Below are 20,467 nucleotides of genomic sequence, written 5' to 3' on the forward strand. Positions count from 1 at the left end.
CATTATTTCTAGTCTTATTAGCCTACACGTCATAGTCAGTCAAGTTAAGGGAATCATGTTAATAAGTGTTACGTACGAGTTTATTTACAAACATTTTGATAAATACATTTATGCGGTAATGATTCAGCATGAAAAGAACAGATATGTAACCATGGGCCTACTACAAATTCTAACAAAACGGTACTCTGTCGTTTGTTTGTTTTTTTACATTAAACATTAAGAAAAGAGCATAAAACGCATTATAGGGCCTACATAATAATACAATATTTAAAAAATGGGCAGTGATGTGTAAACATCATGCTATATTAACAGGCTACTTTAGTTTATTCATTGAAAGTTTTGGGCATTAGACAAAAAATGGGTTAGATTGAAGAAGTCTGTAAAGAGCTGAAACGATAAAACCGACAATGCAGCGTACAGTAGGCCTATGAGATTATGGTCAATATAATGATCACAAACTCTCCATGACAGAATAGAACACCTGCAAATGGTTCAGCACTAAAGCACAGAGCATAGGCTATACATCTAGAAAAACGCCTATTGATTTCCTCCCTTTTGCCTTTACTTTTGTCCATCTGAAAAGATTCCCTCAGCGCCTAAAATTGCTCGTAATTGCGACAGAGGGAGGGAAAATGCGCGAGGATGCACAAAACCCAAATAGCTGCAATTATCATTCGATTTAATGAACAGCTTACAGAGGCAGGCACCATGAGTTCGGTCTGCTAAAAAAACACGCATAAAGTTCAGATTATTCCAACTACAGATTAATAATAAGAATAATCAAGAAGCTATTGATTAGTTGATTTGGATCGCAATCATTAGGCTACAATAAACTCTTTAATCATTTTCTAACTTTGATGCACTAGAGGTTTTGTTATAATAATTTGTTTATATATATAGTTAAAGGGTTTCGCTAAATGAAGTGTCATGCCCGTTATGCCGTAGGTTTAAAACAAAGATAACACGTGGAAACGAAGGCGAGAATCATTTGTCTTAATTCTTTCCTCGAATCATTGCTCTAGTGTTGTTCCTAATGGATCACGTGTAAAGACCGCATTACTTTATCTGTGTTCTAAAATACCACCAATTCTAGGATATGAAGTCATCTGATAATGCAAACGAGATTGTTTCGTTATTGTCAATAACGGCTATTTTAGGGAAAGAAGTAGGACATTTCCCAGGTGGCAGTGAACCAGCAGATTAAATAGTAAGGGTCACAATGTAATTAACTTTAATTGTATACATTATTTAGAGGCACAGCCATTAAACAGATGTAGAATGAAAGCAGGCTCGTGTATTATAGTTGCAGATAGTTAATGTAGCCTAAATGTGAGTGCACTTTCAGATCAGTGGACTGACGTATATCGTTTCAGACTGCTGTGTGTGTATGTATATGTATATATATATATATATATATATATATATATATATATATATATATATATATATATATATATATATATATATACACACACACACACACACACACAGTACTGTGCAAAAGTTTTAGGCACTTGTGAAAAATGTTGCTTAATGAGGATGTCTTCAAAAATAGTGAAATAAATAGTTCATTTCATTAGTTCATTCATTTATCACTTCATGTCATACAAAGTCCAGTAAACATAAAAAACTAAATCAATATTCGGTGTGACCACCTTTGCCTTTAAAACAGCACCAATTCTCCTAGGTACACCTGGACAGTTTTTCTTGGTTGTTGGCAGATAGGATATTCCAAGCTTCTTGCAGAATTCACCTCTGTTCTTCTATCTATTTAGTCTCAATTGCTTCTGTCTCTTTGTGTAACCTCAGACTGACACGAAGTTCAGTAGGGGCCATGACATCTGTTGCAGGGCTCCCTGTTCTTATAATATTTTCTATTAGCAAAAGTAATGTTTGGGAGTCTAACATTTATATTTGCTATTGACTCACTGAAGCTAATGATATAAATAACCATCTTAAGACAAATGCTTTTGTGAAACATATTATGTACCTAAGTCTTTTGCACAGTACTGTAAATATATTTAGGCTACTATACCAGGTGCTGGGGACTTTTTACCCACACTTGGGCGTAAAAGGGCCCCTGGTGGGTTATAGTGATATAGATGTAGGGCAATAGATATAGGGCAACATTTGTCAATTACTTTTGAGAGGGCAAGATGCTTTTTAGAGTATCAAATTAAGATAATGCTTATTCAAAATAGCCACTTTAAAAATGAGTGCACAATTTCCTGTTAAATTCAATCACATTTAGCATTTCATAACATCAAGTATTCTATAAACAAATTAATCTCCATTGTTATTGGATCAGTCAGTGTGAGCCCACTTTTACATTCTTCATAACAAACAACTCACCCCACATAAGTAAAATGTCTAATGTGTTCTTAAGTGGGCCTTTATTCCCTGCAACAAAGAGGGCGATTTACACCAAATATTTCAATTATTCACTCAGGTACTGTTGTAGGTACAAAGCCGTCACTGTAGTGGTACCCTTGTTTTGAGAATATTTGTACCATTTAAGAGACTTAAGTTTTTTCAATAGGAACAAAACATAAATGTACATAGGTCCTTAGGGTACAATTATGTACCAAAAAAATTTGTACAACATAAGGTACAAAAAAGGTCCAATTTTTTTTTTTTTGTTTTTTTTTTTTTTAAACTTTGATTTAATAACCTTGAACAAAACAAAAAATTACAAATAATATTTTGTCTCAAAGTACATGATAATTTCTGGGATTCTCATTAGCTACACAAATTTGCAACGTTTTTAAAAGTTATTAAATGTTAGATCAAATTACCTCAAAATTCAACTTTAGACATGCACGCAATAATCGCATCGATGAGAAAAATGTTGCAGTGCATAAAGTGTTAAGGAAAGCGCTATGGTGGTTTTTGTAATTTAGTATTTTGGGAGAAAATAAAATCAAAAGTGCCTTCTACACCAGGGGGTCTCCTGTCCCTTTGTACCCTATACTGCAGACATAAATTAATTACGTTGATTTTTTTCAAATGTAGCCTATTTTTCCTTTATATATTTTAAATAACAAATGCATTTATTTTTCTTTATTCCCATCAAAACATCCTTTATATGATTAGCTGTGGGAATGTAAGCAATAACACATTGCTGCCCTCATTGAGTATAGCCTACAGGAGCTCATCAGACAGAAGAATTCAAATGCTCAGTCAAATGTCAGACATCATTAGCAGTTTGCGAATGATGTCGTGTAGCAGATATGATTACAGTGTATCCTTGATATACTACACATGGCTTATTCGGTAACCTATGCTCCATAAATATAATCATCTCTCGAGAGAATTTTCAGGGCTAAGTAGATTACTGTGGAGTAATATTGTGGTGTATGGAGAAACCCACAATAATAAGACCTAATGACATTTAATTCCATGCGCTTTCAATGAGTTCAGTCAAAGATGACATCATAAATGAAAGTTTTGAATGGGGAACAGATTTTAAAAGTCATTACACCACCACTATGAATTCAATTAACCCCATTAATTCAAGATAGGCCTAAAAGCTAAAAATAATAGAGCTGTTCAGGTTCTAGTCCAAAACCCTAGAAGAAAAGTTGCGTTTTTAAGCCATGGGAACCCTATGCATTTTCCTGTGGACTTTTATAATGGCAGTTTTGTTTTTATGAATAAAATAAGGTTTGTGGTAAACATTTCTTAAGGATACTTAGACATTTTGTTCTACAACATAATTTACACACAGTCACACCCTAAAAGTGAGTTTTGAATCCACCATTTTTTTTAAGTCCATAAATTGCTATATGGACCGCAACTGTTTTCTGTTTCGTCAGGCATGTAATTTATAGTTGAAGTCCTAATAAAATGCCAGATGTTGTCTTCTGCTGTTGTAGCCCATCCGACGAGTGGTTATCCGAGTTACCGTAGCCTTTCTGCCAGCTCAAGCCAGTCTGCCCATCCACAGAACTGTCACTTAATGGATATTTTTGGTTTTTGGCACCATTCTGTGTACGACACTGTTATGCATGAAAATCCCAGGAGATCAGCAGTTACAGTAATACTCAAACCAGCCCGTCTGACACCAACAATCATGCTAAAGTCAAAATCACTGAGATCACATTTTTCCCACATTCTGATGGTTGATGTGAACATTAACTGAAGTTCCTGACCCTTTTCCGCATGATTCTATGCACTGCTGCCACACGATTGGCTGATTAGATAATCTCATGTATAAGTAGGTGTACAGATATACCTAATAAAGTGCTGAGTGAGTGTACATTGTTTAAAACCCGGTGGCTTCAGAATTCACATTGAAGGTATGACTGTAATTTATGTTGTTGAACAAAACATACCTTCAAGTAGTTTAGCGCAGATCTTATTTTGCTCAAAATTGAAAAATCCCATTATAAAAACTCATAGGAAATTCCAGAAGGAACTCTGCTGCAAAATAGCCTTCCGGGTTCACCTATAAATTGACAAATTGACTGAACAGCTCCATGGTGGGCAGGGCTGGAATGGTAATCTACCATACCGGGCATTTTACCGGTGGGCCGAAGCACTTTGGGGCTGATCAGGGGTGTAATGGCCGGCCGCAAAATAGGCCGAATGGGCTGCGATAAGCTGAAATGAGCTGCCTCGTTATGTAGAATGGGCCACAAATCGCCGCCATGATATGCCGAACTGGGCAGCAATATGCACAAAAGGACAGTGTGCATTGTGAACAATGTGAACAACTTTTGGGCCAGATTCTATGTAAAATCCCATGCTGATTTCTCTTCCCTGTCCAGCCCTGATGGTGGGGGTACTCAATAATTTCTAAAAGACCTTCGTCAAGCTACTTTAAAATAAGAAAGAAAAAAGGTAAGGAGACACATTCATTTAAAAAACTTGAACGTTTCTGTAATTCTAAACTCTAGTATCAGTCTCACACATACACACCGATTTCCAAGTCTCTCCTACATACAGAAACACATATGCCCTTTTCCAGATGTTCCATAATTGATGTCCAGTCAATCTTCATCTGGTAGTTTAGTCAGAATCTCCACACCATCGCAGGTGATGACAACCGTGTGCTCAAATTGTGCCGATCTAAGTTTTCACAACATAACACAACACACACAGGTGATTAACATGTTGAGATTCGGTACAACAAGAACGGTTAAAGGAATTATAAGGTTTAGCATACATTTTCTCAGTCATCTTAAAAATGAGAGCACTAAACAATCACTGACCAAGTAGTAACAGTGTTCTTACCTGCCAGCTGGGCAATCAGCTCATATGCAATTAATAATAGAGTGCTCTCCAGTGTAATACATTAAATTTTAAGGTAAGATTATCCTAGAGCACCTAGCAAATGGCAGAATCCTTAACACTAGTCCTGTGCTTCAAATTCTGAGGGTCCTTTGTCTTTCCGAGCTAAATGTCAACAGCCAATATAAGTCAAGTTCTTGAGAATGCTCAATAAAAATTGGCCACTTATTCTTGCATGATGTAATGAATGACTGGTGTAGGCTAAATTTAAATGGGCTCTAATTAGAAAGAGGCAAAGAGAAGTGTGATAGGAGAAATTGAACAAAACACCTTTTGTCATCCACAGATACAGCAGTCCACTTGTCACTCAAGATCTTGAATTCTGAGGATCCCTCCATGAGAATGGGTTCTGGAAAATATGATTGTTAAGTTTGTATATCTATCCTGAAATATTATTATTAAAAAATATGTAATGCTTTCAAATTGACGTTCTCAGTAATATTCAATACATCTCTAATTATCAATCATCTAAAACAATGAACACTGCACATACAGACCTATGGTGAAGGACATGCCCTCTTCCATCTGTAGGTCATTGTCATTTGCTGTTAAAGAGAAAGGAACAAAGCATGAACCCTAGTGGAAAATCAACTCACTTTGCTCATGCTGAAGCTCAATTACAAACATTTCTTCCATAATAATATTAAAACATGTTTGCTCATCATGAGCTCACTAGCTCAATGCATAAAGCTGATTCATAAATTAAGTAATTAAATGGCTAATTGAAAAATAATAAATACAAAAAAAACTCACCATGATGCCATATCTCTGGATGACCATGAAAATAAGTTCCTATCCCATGACCGATAAAATATGGACACACGCGGAACCCATTTGAATTAGCTATATTGCTGTAATACAGAAACAAAGATAAGTGAATAATCAACTTTATGTTGGCTACTGTATGACAAATTGCTTGAGTTTTTCCTCATTTGTAGGTTGCTATGTCTAAAAGCCTTCTCTAAATTAAATGTAAATTTACTCATGAGGTACACCATCCGGTTAGGTTGCTGCCTTTAAGGAACACTCCGGTTTCAATACAAGTTCAGATCAATCAACAGCATTTGTGACCATGTTAATTACCACAAAAATTTATTTAGACTTCCCTTTTTCTTAATTTTTTAAAACAAAATCTGTGAGGTACTTACATTGGAAGTGAATGGGGCCAATCCGTAAATGTTAAAATAGTCAGTTAAGTTCAAGCATAGCCACAAGACATAAACAGCCATGGGGGCCTGGGTAGCTCAGCTAGTAAAGACGCTGACTACAACCACTGGAGTCGCAAGTTCGAATCCAGGGCGTGCTGAGTGACTCCAGTCAGGTCTCCTAAGCAACCAAATTGGCATGATTGTTAGGGTGGGAAGAGTCACGTTGGGTAAACTCCTCGTTGTCGCTATAATGTGGTTCTCGTTCTTGGTGGGGCGCATGGTGAGAAGTGCGTGGATGCCAAGGAGAATAGCGTGAAGCCTTCACACGCGCTATGTCTCTGTGGTAACATGCTCAGTAAGCCATGTGATAAGATGCACAGATTGACTGTTTCAGATGCAGCGGCAACAGAGATTCATCCTCTGCCACGGGAGAGGAATTGGTCATTCCAAATTGGGAGAAAAGGGAAAAAAAACGTGTGTATTATTTGAGCTGTTAAGTTGTTTAAATCGTAACTTTAGGGCTTCAGTGTTTATGTTGTTACATCTTCATGGCAATCAATTTAATATAACTTCACAGAAAAGATTAGTACGTGATTTTATCACACTAAAATCATGTTAAAAAATATATTGTTTAAATTTTGTGGCAATACTTTAGAAACAGTGAGTATTTTAATGTTATATGGCCCCATTCGCTTCCATTGTAAGTACCTCGATTTTTTATAGTAAGAAAATGAGGGACAAGTCGAAATTCATTTTTATGGTAATCAATATTATGCCACAAATGCTGTTGATTGATCTTAACTTGTATTGAACCCGGAATATTTCTTTAAGAAATTGCCTTCATGTAAATTAAATTTCATATAGTTTTTTCAATGTGATCAACAGATGCTAGAAACATGCTAGTCTTATTGTTTTCTTTTTATTCTAGGGAGGGGGGGTAGAAGAAAAAGAAGGTGTATAACAGACAAAAAGAAGAAAAAGACAAAAGAGAGAATAAAGACAGACAAAGAATCAAAGAGAAAGTTTGAGAGCGGATGCTAGGGTGCCAGCATGATAGAAAAATAAAAGGGAGAGATCGAGAGGAGTGAAAGAGAGGTCTAAGTGCTTTTTTCTGAGGAGAGGTAATTGTTCCCTCTGTGTGTATATAATAACAGTGTATGTCCCTGCAGAAGCTCAGAATCCTACACAGAGTGAGAGAGAGAGGACAACAAAAGAACTGCTTCCTTAGACATAGAAGGAATGTCTACTGGTGCACTGCACACAATAAATGATAATCCCCACATTTAATCTTATGTCAAAGGTCATTTCAAGTAAAATTAAAAGTATATAAGAAATTAAAGTAATTATAATAAAGTGTCCACTGTAAACCCAACTTTAATTTTTGACCCTGAACTCCTTTCAGTGACTTCACAGTTGATATTTTGCACATTATAAGTCTTTAAATTAGAAGTGTAAAGTCAATAAGATGTTTTTAAAGATGTTCAGTCCTTCTGCAAGACTGCTGAACTGTATGTGTATGATTGAGTGTGTCCTCTCTCCATAAAAAAGGCTCCTGCTGGTCTTTTCATGTCTCTGTGGGGAGCTGAATCCACCCTGGCAGAGTTTGCGATTCTCAAAGACAGCAGGAGCAAGCCTGTAATTTACATCGCTCTCTCTCTCTCTCCCCCCCTCACACACAGACAAGCACACACGAACACACGCACACACATGCAACAAGACAAACTAACCTGTAATTTACACCCCATTGCAGGAAAAACCCCAATGCACTGTGGGTAATTGCTTGCTCAGAGCTCACTGAGAAAATACATTAACTCTTGTGCAGTCCTTCTTCAGATACTATACTATCAAATAAGGGCTTCATAACCTGACGATGCAAGACTGCTGTCTTTTTTTTTGTCCCTTCATTTTTTTAAGCACAAGAGGGATAACAGAGAGGCTTAGGGGTTAGATGTGCTATGTTTAACAAGAAAGAGAGAGCAAGTGGTTGAAAGTAATGAATTAAAGAGAATTTCTCCCAGAAATCCTTTTTGAGTTGGTGAGACTGTTAAAGGAATAATTCACCCAAAAATGAAAAATCTCTCAAAATTTACTCGCCCTCATGCCATCCCAGATGTTTATGACCTTCTTTCTTCTGAAGAACACAAACAAAAATTTTTAGAAGAATATTTCAGCCCTGTACGTCCATACAATGCAAGTGAATGGTGACCAGAACTTTGAAACACCAAAAATCACACAAAGCCATCATAAAAGTAATCCATACAACTCCAGTGGTTAAATCCATGTCTTCAGAAGTGATGTGATGGGTGTGGGTGAAAAACAGATCAATATTTAAGTCCTTTTTCACTATAAATCTCTACTTTCAGATTCTGTCATATTCTGAAAGTGAAAGTGGAGATTTATAGTGAAAAAGGACTTAAATATTGATCTGTTTCTCACCCACACCTATCTTATCACTTCTAAATAATTGTTTTACATACTTGAATGAATACATACTTTCTATGCTACCTTCAAGTCATTTTTGGAGTTTCAAAGTTCTGGTCACCATCCACTTGCAGTGTATGGAGCTGAAATACTCTTCTAAAACTCTTTGTTTGTGTTTTTTATGCAGAAGAAAGAAAGTCATTCACATCTGGGATGGCATAAGGGTGAGTAAATGATGTGAGTATATTCATTTTTGGGTGAACTATTCCATTAAGCACTAAACCTGTGATGCAAACAGTGCAGAGCACAGGTAAAGGGGCTGGAATGAGAGTCAAAAAGAGCGAGACAATGCCTGAACTTTTGACATCACAATGCGGTCATTTTCCCTCTTTCTCTAACTCGCACACACACACACACACACACATATATAAAGTTGAGAACACACCTTATAGTGTTGCCAATCACACACAAAGGTTTTCCCAGTCCACAGGCGGCGATGGCCTGATCTCTGCACTGTCGAGCCACATCCACTAATTTCCTCCCCTGTTCATCTACTGAGCCAATCAGAAATGTTTCTGAGGTGTCACCATGGTAACCCTCCAGATAAACCTACAGAATACATATCCACACATTTTACACATTTACTGAGATGCATGAACAATCAATTGCTCGACTTAGAATTTAGCTACAAAGCAGAGATTACAAGCATTTAAACTCACTGTGACATCTATATTGATGATATCTCCATTTTGCAATGGCCGACTAGAAAACAAAGCACAATACTGAATGTAGAGTGGAAAGAAAATGTATGTGAACCCTTTGGAATTACCTGCATTCATTTATAAATCTGGTTTGATCTTCATCTAAGTTCCAATAATGACACAATCAGTTTCATCTAATAACACACAAATTATTGGATTGTGATTTTCAATAAATGGAGATGATTTAGTACTGTGGCAACTCTCCCTAGAAGTGGCCATCCAGCCAAGATGACTCAAAGTGCACAATGATGTAAAAAAAGAACCCTAGAATGACAGGTAAAGAAATAATTTGAACTGCTTAACATCTCTGTTCATGAGTCTACTGTATGGAAAATAAAATTAAACAGGCATGGTGTCCAGGTCAGAGCCCAGATCTTTCAAGTCAAGTGGTTTTTATTGTCGCTCAACCATATACAGTTAGTACAGTACACCTCCAGGACCATGGTGCTACATAAAACATCAGGACAAACACAGAACCACATGAGACTACACAGACTAAATAACATAGCTATATAAAGTGCACGTGCAAACGTGTGCAAAAAGTACGGGACAGTACAATAAATTACTAAATATTAACAGGACAATAGGCACAGTGAGAGACAGTGCAGCGCCGACCAGTACACAGTAGTGCAGAAAGATGACAGTTTCTAAAAATGCCAAATGTAAACATAACATACTATGAGATAGTGTTCTATGCACATAGCAGTTATTGAGGTAGCAGCCAGGTATAAAGTGACAATAATTAAAGTGCAACTCAGGACACATGTGTGTGTGTGTGTGTGTGTGTGTGTGTGTGTGTGTCAGCCCAGTCTCTGAGTATTGAGGAGTCTGATGGCTTAGGGGAAGAAGCTGTTACACAGTCTGGCCGTGAGGGCCCGAATGCTTCGGTACCTCTTGCCAGATGGCAGAAGGGTGAAGAGTTTGTGTGAGGGGTGTGTGGGGTCATCCACAATGCTGGTTGCTTTGCGGATGCAGTGTTTTTTGTAAATGTCTTTGATGGAGGGAAGAGAGACCCCGATGATCTTCTCAGCTGTCCTCACTATCCTCTGCAGGGCTTTGCGGTCCGAAACGGTGCAAGTCCCAAACCAGGCAGTGATGCAGCTGCTCAGGATGCTCTCAATAGTCCCTGTATAGAATGTGGTGAGGATGGGGGGTGGGAGATGTGCTTTCCTCAGCCTTCGAAGAAAGTAGAGACGCTGCTGGGCTTTCTTGGTGATAGAGCTGGGGTTGAGGGACCAGGTGAGGTTCTCCCCCAGGTGAACACCAAGGAATTTGGTGCTCTTGACGATCTCCACAGAGGAGCCGTCGATGTTCAGCGGAGAGCGGTCACTCTGTGCTCTCCTAAAGTCAACAACCATCTCTTTTGTTTTGTCCACATTCAAAGATCAGTCCGTTAGCCGCTGCACCTTCTCTCTGTATGCTGACTCGTCGTTCTTGCTGATGAGACCCACCACGGTCGTGTCATCGGCAAACTTAATGATGTGGTTCGAGCTGTGCATTGCTGCACAATCGTGAGTCAGCAGAGTGAACAGCAGTGGACTGAGTACACAGCCCTGGGGGGCCCCAGTGCTCAGTGTGGTGGTGGTGGAGATGCTGTTACCAATCCAGACTTACTGAGGTCTCCCAGTCAGGAAGTCCAGGATCCAATTGCAGAGGGAGGTGTCCAGGCCCAGCATGTTCAGCTTTCCAATCAGGTGCTGAGGAATTATTTTGTTGAATGCGGAGCTGAAGTCTAAGAACAGCATTCGAATATATGAGTCCTTTTTATCTAGGTGGGTGAGGGCCAGATGGAGGGTGGTGACGATAGCGTCGTCTGTTGAACGGTTTGGAAGATACGCAAACTGCAGTGGGTCTAGTGAGGGGGGAAGCTGGGTCTTAATGTGCCTCATGACGAGCCTCTCGAAGCACTTCATGATGATGGGTGTGAGTGCGATGTGACGGTAGTCGTTGAGGCAGGACACTGAAGACTTCTTTGGCATGGGGACGATGGTGGTGGCCTTGAAGCACGTTGGAACGACGGCGCTGCTCAGAGAGATGTTGAAGATGTCGGTAAGAACATCTGCTAGCTGGTCTGCACATCCTCCGAGCACTCTGCCAGGAATGTTGTCTGGTCCAGCAGCCTTCCATGGGTTGACTCTGCGTAGAGTTTTCCTCACATCAGCCGTGGTAAGACAGAGCACCTGGTCGTTGGGAGGAGGGGTGGTCTTCCTTGCCACCACGTCGTTCTGTGCTTCAAACCTAGCGTAGAAGTCGTTCAGCGCATCTGGAAGGGAGGCATCTTTGTCAAGCTCTGAAGGCGTAGTCTCAGGTCCTCAGCAGCGCACGCACCTCTGCAGTCATTCACGGCGTCTGGTTGGAGCGTGTGGTAATGATCTTGGAGAAGGTGACATCATCAATGCACTTGCTGATGTAGCTGGCCACAGATGCTGTGTATTCCTCCAAATTGGTAGAATAATCCAAAAGAGGTGCTGAGAAATTACCTCAAGAGAGCCATTCATGCCAAAAATCCTAAGTATGGCTGAGCTGAAGCAGTTCTGTAAGGAAGAATGTTCCAAAATTCCTTCTGAATATCGTCCAGATCTAATCTACACCTACCGTAAAGCTTGGTTGAGGTTATTGCTGACAAAAAAAGGTGGATCGAATAGTTATTAAATGCAAGGGTTCAAATACTTTTTCCACAGCAATATGACTGTTTAATGGAATGAGTTCAATAAAGACATGAAAGAATATTCAAATATGAAACCTACGAATATGAAAGGGTGTGTTGTTAGCTTAAGGACATTGTGTTTGTCTATACTTGTGACTTTGATGAAGATGAGATCATATTTTATGACCAATTAATGCAGAGAAATAGCTAATTCCAAAGGGTTCACTTACTTTTTCTTGACACTGCATATACCAACCAATATGTGTAGACATTTTTTCACAACAATTCATGCAAGTGTAGTAGCTCTGAGATACCTGTCTGGAATGCCATGGCATACTACATTGTTTACAGAAGTACAGACTGACTTTGGAAAGCCCCCATAGTGTAAAGGAGAGGGGTAGGCATTGTGACGGATTGCTTCCTGATGGACAATAAAGTCTATTTCGTCTGTTGTCATACCAACCTGCGAAACAAACAATGTAGTGAAAGCATCTGCAAATAACCATTCAATGACATGTCACATCAAGTTTACGTCTGGTTTCAGATTTCAGAGAAGTGTCAAGTATACCTTCAAACTATTTCCAGCCAACAGCAGTATGTGTCTTGCAAGTTGACATGCTCTTCGTAATCCCTGGATTTGCTCCTCATTTTTAATCTCTATGTAATCTGGCCACTCAGGCATTGTGCTTGATGATACATAGTTGGGCCTTTGGATGTGCTGAGAGAAGAGTGCATAAGGAGAGTCATGATTGGCTGGAAAACATTTCTGATGGATAATGCTCTAAAAATGACCCCAAACTACAATTAAATAATATCTGACCTGATGAGACATTACCTTGGGTACAGCATAGGAAGGGCGTACAATGGCAGGCTGCACCACGCAGTGGGAATTTTTTGACTTCCTCCAGAAGAAGGATCGGCATGGTGGGCACTGGGCAAGAGATGAGCTCCTGTTGTAGCGAGGCAGCTGTGCTACTCCCTGTAACAGCCCTGAACCACCTATTCACAACCAACAGATCATGAACCTGTAGTCCTTGCAACCAATCATATACAAACAAAAACATAACTATCACGAGACAAACAGAACAATCCAATAAAACATTTGAAATGCAAATAGATGCAAGAATGCTCACACAATGTGATGTTTATTTTAGAAACTGGACCACAAATGAAAATAATCTGGGATCAACCACCACTCAATCAACAATCATGCTATAATAACTTGTGCCGGCAAGGAATACAGAGTTTTGTCTTCAGAATTTTTTTTTTTAAAAGGGATTGTGACCAAAATATAGTGGCCAAATGCTCAAAATAAGTGCAGTTTTACACAAGAAAGGGGTTGAGTTACAAAAATGAAAATACCACAAAGTGGACTAAAGAAGGGAGTTGCACAGAAGCAAAGAGAGGTTAGGTTGGGGGCGGTAGAAAAAAAGGCAGAAGTAGGTTAACCCTGGGTGGGGTAGCGGGTGTGTGTAGTGACAACAATTTGGGTGGCAGAGAGCAAAGGATGTGGCCTAGGATGTGGATTGCACTGAATTCCGTGTGTGTGTGGTCGACTTTAGACTGGTGCTTAGCTATAATATTTAATCCTGACTTGCACTTTTTAAAATACATGAAAAGACCGAGCTACCAAACTGTAACTAAAATCCAATGTTTGCAGCACAACAACGATATCATCTGAAAACTGATTGTTATAACACTGCAACCCAAGAAGACAAACCATGACACATGCTAATCAACATGATATGGGCTATTTTGACAATCATCAAATATATCAATGGACACCACAATTGCAAGGTTCCTGCAGCATTACCAACATTAGGCTTTTCTGTATTGATTTAAAATTATTTTATGAGTCATTGTATTCTACTTCAAATAAGAAAGCGATCAAACATATTATTATCGACTCATTGAAAAGATAACTGTTGATAACTTCAGGTGTTTATTTATGTGCTTCATTTTTTTTATCTCTGTATTCACTTGACACTTTTAAGTTGAATTAGGCTGGAGCTTTGCAGTATATCACCCAAATTCTAAATTCGTTATAAAAGAGATCATAAAATGTCATGTATAACTCCTACACCTCTCCACAGAATCATAAAAGTTTTCGTCTTTGCAATAACATGCTTATATCCTTCGGTTTGATATATATATCAAACCGAAGGATAGCTATATATATATATATATATATATATATATATATATATATATATATATATAAAGCTGCAGTGAAAAGGGCTTGGTTTACTGTGTGACAGCATAAGATTCTGAATCAAGCATATCAGACTGAATGGCTTTCTGTACAAGTCATGGCTGCTCACATTACAAAAGCAGCGAACAAGCATGCATAAAACATGTTAGTTAAACAGTACTTGTAATCAAATTCAGAGGTTTGGATTACATTTCACACAATTAATATGTTTTGTCATCGCCAGACTTATTTCGCGCATGTCGCTGGACGATCAATAATCGTTAATACTCTTTCGTCAGCGTCAAAGTCTTTTCATCAGTCAATGTGAGTGTTCATGTTCTGCAGGTTAGAAACACTAGTTAGACAGTTTAGTGTAGCCAAACCTAACCCTAAAACCTACCTGATCTGTAAAAGCATTGAGCCGCACAGGGCGCAGCCATTTTCTCCACAGAGAGTCACGTGCTCTCTGGGCTCCAAAACTTTTTTCTTTTCTTTTTTTTCTCGAGCCGTGGGTTCCCTCTGGATTTTGGTGTTTTTAAAGGAAGTTTTGGATATATTAGTAAAAAAAGATATGAGTTATACATTACTTCAACATACATTACAATCAATACTTTTTTTTTTTCTTTTTTTATTGAAGTTTAACATCATTACAATCAATACCCCAAAGGAGATTTTTTTGTATAATAATATTATAAAATATATTATTTATATATACAGTTAGATCTGGTCCTCAAATCTGACTGGACGAGAGACGTTCCATGAGCACTGATGGTCTGACACCATCAGCACTCTGACCCTTCACTGTGTGTATCACTCCGCTTGTGTTCCTGCTGTTCTAAACTAAAGTGTAATGGTGCGTTCACATACAACATGAAGAACATTTTCGCCTGTCATTGCTTGTGTGAGTTTGACCTCTGGATTATAAATTTGTGTTTAAACTTGCGTTTGCGTGAGTAACAGGAACAAGCGAGTATTCCCCCTTCTCTTCCGGAAAAGGCCAGGAGAAGAGGCTTCTACGACTTGGTTCATAGTAAAGTACTACCAATAGCTGGAATCAAGTAGACATGCATATTTTCATAATTTACCAGGTAGTCAAACTTCCTAGCTCACTTTCCTCCAAGCGATGTCTTTTTTCGTCCAGTATCTGTACATATATGACGTTGTGTCATACAACTCGGGGTGCCCACACACTGCTACAACAATTTTTTCATCCATTTTTCCAGATTTCTTCTGCTAATGTGTCAGTACGTCTGTGACATCCAGACAATCTCAATGCTGATAGGCTTTCGCGGCAACGAGTCGAATGAAGCGATTTTGCATGTTCAAGTCGAGCCATTCACTTAATTCCCACCGCCCAGCACAAATTTGCGTCTCTACGCGTCTATTCACATCTTTACAATTGACTTTGAATGTAATCGTGCTGCGTGAAACGCTCGCTTCGCGTTGTATGTGAACACACCATAAGAGCAGTGCGTAGGCTACAGAATGTGTTAAGTTTATATTTGACATTACATATGCTATTCAGCAAGCGAATTATCTTACAATACATGGAAAAAATCCCTATATTTAACTGACATATTGATTCAGATTGTTCAGCCAGCTGCATCATCCATATTGTAGTACATTCAGACTTCTTGATGGTGCGCATCCTTAACAAAAAGCACTATGTATTAACTTGTTAAGCAGGCATTTTGCTTTATTTCCATACGTAATGACACTCAATTTTATCAGGAGAGCTTGTACATTGTGTATATGGTGAGTGAAAGGAGTCAAGACAAAGGGATCTAATTTTCCTTGAGGCCCAGGGGACATAAATGAGGGGTATGAGGTCAATGCAGTTCTGCACCTGCTGGTGGCTATAGGCCTCTTTGCTCTGTAGACTGCTTTTCTACAGTCTTCAGAGCAAAGAGACTGAGAAATAAAAACAAATTATGAAACTGAGGTGCTTGATTTGGGATAAAATGTCAGAATGCAAATTTAAGACTAAGTCAGGACAGAGATGCGTTTAATATTGTGCATAAAATTGTGGTTGAATGATTTAGTCCCAGTTACCATGATGTTAAATGTGCTGGTTATCACTCTGAATGAAACAAGACCTGTCCTGTTTTTGAACCTGAATTCATTAGGATTAGATGCTACACATTTGGTTTAAATTTGATAGAATCTAGATTATTTCATTTATTATTATTTTTTATTATTATGTCTGTGAATATCATATTTCATCATCGGAAAAGTAGACTATTTCGCATGCATTTAGAAATATTGTATGAACACGAAACAATATAATGTTGTCGATTTTTGTGTGAGTCATTATGAATAGACAATTGTTTGCTCTGTTGAGTGTTATTAGATGAAAACAGTGTTGGGACATGACTGTATGCACAAGACAATAATTTCTGACCTGATGGGATCAGGGAGGGACACATACTGTGCAAACCAGGTGAAACATTGACATGTTTCCTATCACGCTCCTAAAGACCAGCAGACTGAAGAAAATGTGTTACAGAAATAACGTCACTTTTGTCAAGCCTTCAGTGAAAGATCTGTCATAACATAAGAAAGTTTTGTGATTATTATTTTGTATTTTGTATGTCTGGGTCTCATGGTTCATTTTGCACTGAATCATCCAGGAATTTATGCTGCCCTCTGGTGGAAAAGAGATCTGAGTCATGTGCATATCTGTTAAATCTGAATATATGTCAATTAAATATTAATGATGTGAACAACCCATTTAAACAATATGAAATTTGAACATGGCCAATTACTGAAGTTACTGATAACTGATATTATTAGGCTATTTATGTAAAAGTTTTATACAGAATATATTCAGTCCAATCTTTTAATAATTAAATAGTAGCCTAAATAATAATTATGTCTCTAATTTATTTAAATAAATAAAACATTGCTTAAATTTAAATATAAAAAGGCACAACATACAATTTCTTTACTAACAAACACTAAGGGGTCACAAATGATTTTTAAGATAAAATTGTATTAATTTAAATCACATAGCTGGTTGTTTTTAACATCATGGAAAATGTATGGAGATAACTGAGATCTATACTGAATTGAAAACATTTCAGAAAAAAATATGTCAATGTCAAAGTTACAAACACCTTTAAAACAAACTAAATGAATATATTTGATTTAATTGTGAGTAATTATAAGACGATGAACTGTATGCCATGTATTCATCTATGAATACAAAATAACTTGCAAGGCAGACCAGACCAGACTTCCGAAATCGTACAACACAATGTATTTTTTAAAATACACTGTGTTGCGATGTATATTTATTTTATCGTTACATTCAACCTCTAATAAGGACTGACTGCATTGCTGAATAACTCCGGAATAATATTTAGTATGCCCACGAGTACACACGTGGGTAATTGTGTGGTGTGTTTTGGTGGAACGAACAGCTCCTTCAAATCACTGCGATATTGGACATTCGTTAGACATTCGGCAGGCAAAGTAAGCGAGTGTCTCCAAACGGTGAAACGGACAAAGGTTGGTGAAAAACATAATAAGTTGTGGCTAAAAAAAACATGTGTAGTTTTATCCAGATGTAACTTAATATTGTCAAACAAGTTAAGTAGAAATATATGGTATAAAAAACAAACTTTTATAGCCATTAATGGCTAATTCCCTAGGATATGTAATGATGTTATAACAATGTAATGTAACTGAAATTGCATTTATCTTAAAGCTAACAGAAATAGAATGTCAAACCTCCTATAGCATATGTATACACAACACCTGTACAACTTACATGACTTATTTTGGAATTGTAACTTTAAAATGATTTTAATGATTTTTACATTCTATTTTCAAAAATAAAACCTATGTGTGACCTGATGATGTCACACTTCCTGTTATATATTTACTAAAATCTGACACAAATCTTACATGACTTGGATTTTGGGGGAATGATTTTGTGTCACGGATCCGGCATTTGTGACAGCTCATACTGTTGTTTTTATTTTCTCTCCCTCATGTCTCACAGGTGGAGCTGGCTGTTATGAGCAGCAGACAAAGGCAGACGAGGAGTGGGGATCTAAATGCGGGTTTTATTAATCAAAGGAGAAAACAAGACAAACTGGAACATATGAAACATCCACGGGGGGAAAACTGAAACTAAAACACGGAAACATCGAAGGTACACGGAACTGGATGAACACGACAGGATGAAAACGGGAAGACAGGCAACAGAGCGAACATCAGAAACATCAAAACAGTAGAAACATTCAACAATTGACAGAGGAATGGAGAAACAAACAAGGTTTAAATACACAGACACAGGATGATCACAAACGACAATCTGGTGCGAACAATGACAGAGTGATGAGGGCCGGGAATCATGGGAATTGTAGTGCAACACGGGGCAGACAACGGGATCGTGACACTGGCACAGGTGATCAGCATTTCCATGGAAACACTGATCGTTCCCGGGGAGGCACTGATCATGGCAATGATTTTTCTCAGCATGGATTTAGACTAAGTCTCAATGACAGCGCGCCTCACAACGAGTGCGCTCAGTTGGTGCTGAAATGCCTCACCTTGTTCAAACTAGGCACAACGGTTCCTCTAAAACAATTCCAGAGGCTCCTGGGGCATATGGCATCCTCTGCGGCGGTCGCGCCGCAGGGGTTGATGCATATGAGACCGCTTCAGCACTGGCTTCAGACTCGAGTCCCGAGATGGGCATGGCGCCGCGGCACATACAGTCTCTTCATCACCCCCTCCTGTCGCCAGACTTTCAACCCCTGGACAGACCTCTGTTTTCCCCTACAGCAGGTGTCCCAATGCATTCTGGTCACCAAAGACGCCTCCAAAGGGGGTTGCAACAGGCACGCAGCCGCTGGCTCCTGGACAGGGCCACGGCTGTGTTGGCACCACGCCCCTATTGGCCCACGCATACTTGGTTCCAGATCTCACGCTCCTCGTGACAGCACCTCCCTGGCGAATTCCCCTGAGGAAGGACCTTCTTTCTCTGGGACGGGGATCCCTCTGGCATCCATGCCCAGTCTGGCCTCTCATTTCTGCTGTAGAGGCTGTCCCCCTCCACCTTGAAGGTTTATGTAGCAGTGGACGGTAAGTCCTTAGGGAAGCATGACCTGATCATTAGGTTCAATAGAGGCGCCCGGAGGCTGAACACTCCCAGGCCATGCCTGTTCCCCTCATGGGATGGTTCGATGATCTTTCATGCCTCCAGAGACCCTCATTTGGACCTGCAAGCATTCTCTGTCAGTGACACTTGCCTGGAGTTCGGTCCGACAGACACCCACGTTGTCCTAAGATCTCGACCGGGCTACGGGCCCAAGGTTCCTACGACCCTCTTCAGGGACCAGGTAGTGAACCTGCAAGCACTGCCCCGGGAGGAGGCAGACCCAGCCTTTTCATTGCTGTGTCCGCTACGTGCTTTGCATACCTATGTGGACCACACGCAGAGCTTTAGATGTTCTGAGCAGCTCTTTGTCTGCTTTGGTGGACAGCGAAAAGGGAACGCCAAACAGAGGCTTGCCCACTGGGTCATCAACGCCATCGCTTTGGCCTATCAGACCCAGGCCATGCCCGCCCCCTTGCGGGTTCGGGCACACTCGACGAGAAGTGTGGCATCCTCGTGGGCACTGGCCAATGGCACCTCCCTAGTAGACATCTGCAAAGTGGCGTGCTAGGTAACACCCAATACCTTTACGAGATTCTATAATCTCAGGGTTGAGTCGGTTGAGTCCCGTATTCTCTCAGGTCCGAGCACTTAGAACTCCGTAATACGGAACGACTGACTGGATGTTCCGCTTACACATAGCACCCTTCCCCTCCTTTGAGGTGATCACGTGCGCTCTTTCTCCCAGGAGAGTCCACTAAACTTGCACTCCCTGGATGTCTTTCCTCCCTAGTGCTCTGGTCCGCGAATGCAGCGGTGGAATTCCCGACCAGACCCACTATGGGTACCAACTGCTCTGTACTGGAATAGGTGCTCCACAGGGTTTGGCCATCGCGGATT

The 20,467-nt window shown here is 39.4% G+C and overlaps 1 protein-coding gene across 1 annotated transcript; it reads right to left on the minus strand.

Moving 5' to 3' along the window:
• Positions 1-1,515: 1,515 nt before the first annotated feature.
• metap1d (methionyl aminopeptidase type 1D (mitochondrial)) lies at positions 1,516-14,914 on the minus strand. Its single transcript, XM_052126068.1, has 10 exons — positions 14,861-14,914; positions 13,105-13,268; positions 12,838-12,987; positions 12,584-12,732; positions 9,581-9,623; positions 9,307-9,470; positions 6,046-6,143; positions 5,790-5,837; positions 5,563-5,641; positions 1,516-5,070 (listed from the first exon to the last, which is right to left on the minus strand). The coding sequence occupies exons 1-10, from the start codon at positions 14,898-14,900 to the stop codon at positions 4,992-4,994; spliced, it is 1,014 nt and encodes a 337-aa protein (XP_051982028.1). The 5' UTR covers positions 14,901-14,914; the 3' UTR covers positions 1,516-4,991.
• Positions 14,915-20,467: the final 5,553 nt, after the last annotated feature.

Source organism: Xyrauchen texanus, chromosome 5, assembly GCF_025860055.1.
Source record: "Xyrauchen texanus isolate HMW12.3.18 chromosome 5, RBS_HiC_50CHRs, whole genome shotgun sequence".
In the NCBI taxonomy this organism is placed as follows: Eukaryota; Metazoa; Chordata; class Actinopteri; order Cypriniformes; family Catostomidae; genus Xyrauchen; species Xyrauchen texanus.

Excerpts from the sequence above, each read along its gene's own strand:
- metap1d (XM_052126068.1), bottom strand. The coding sequence starts at position 14,900 with ATGGCTGCGCCCTGTGCGGCTCAATGCTTTTACAGATCAG. Across the intron at positions 9,471-9,580 it reads TCATCAATATAGATGTCACA|GTTTATCTGGAGGGTTACCA; the intron begins GTGAGTTTAAAT and ends TGTATTCTGTAG. Across the intron at positions 5,838-6,045 it reads TCCAGAGATATGGCATCATG|CAAATGACAATGACCTACAG; the intron begins GTGAGTTTTTTT and ends TCTCTTTAACAG.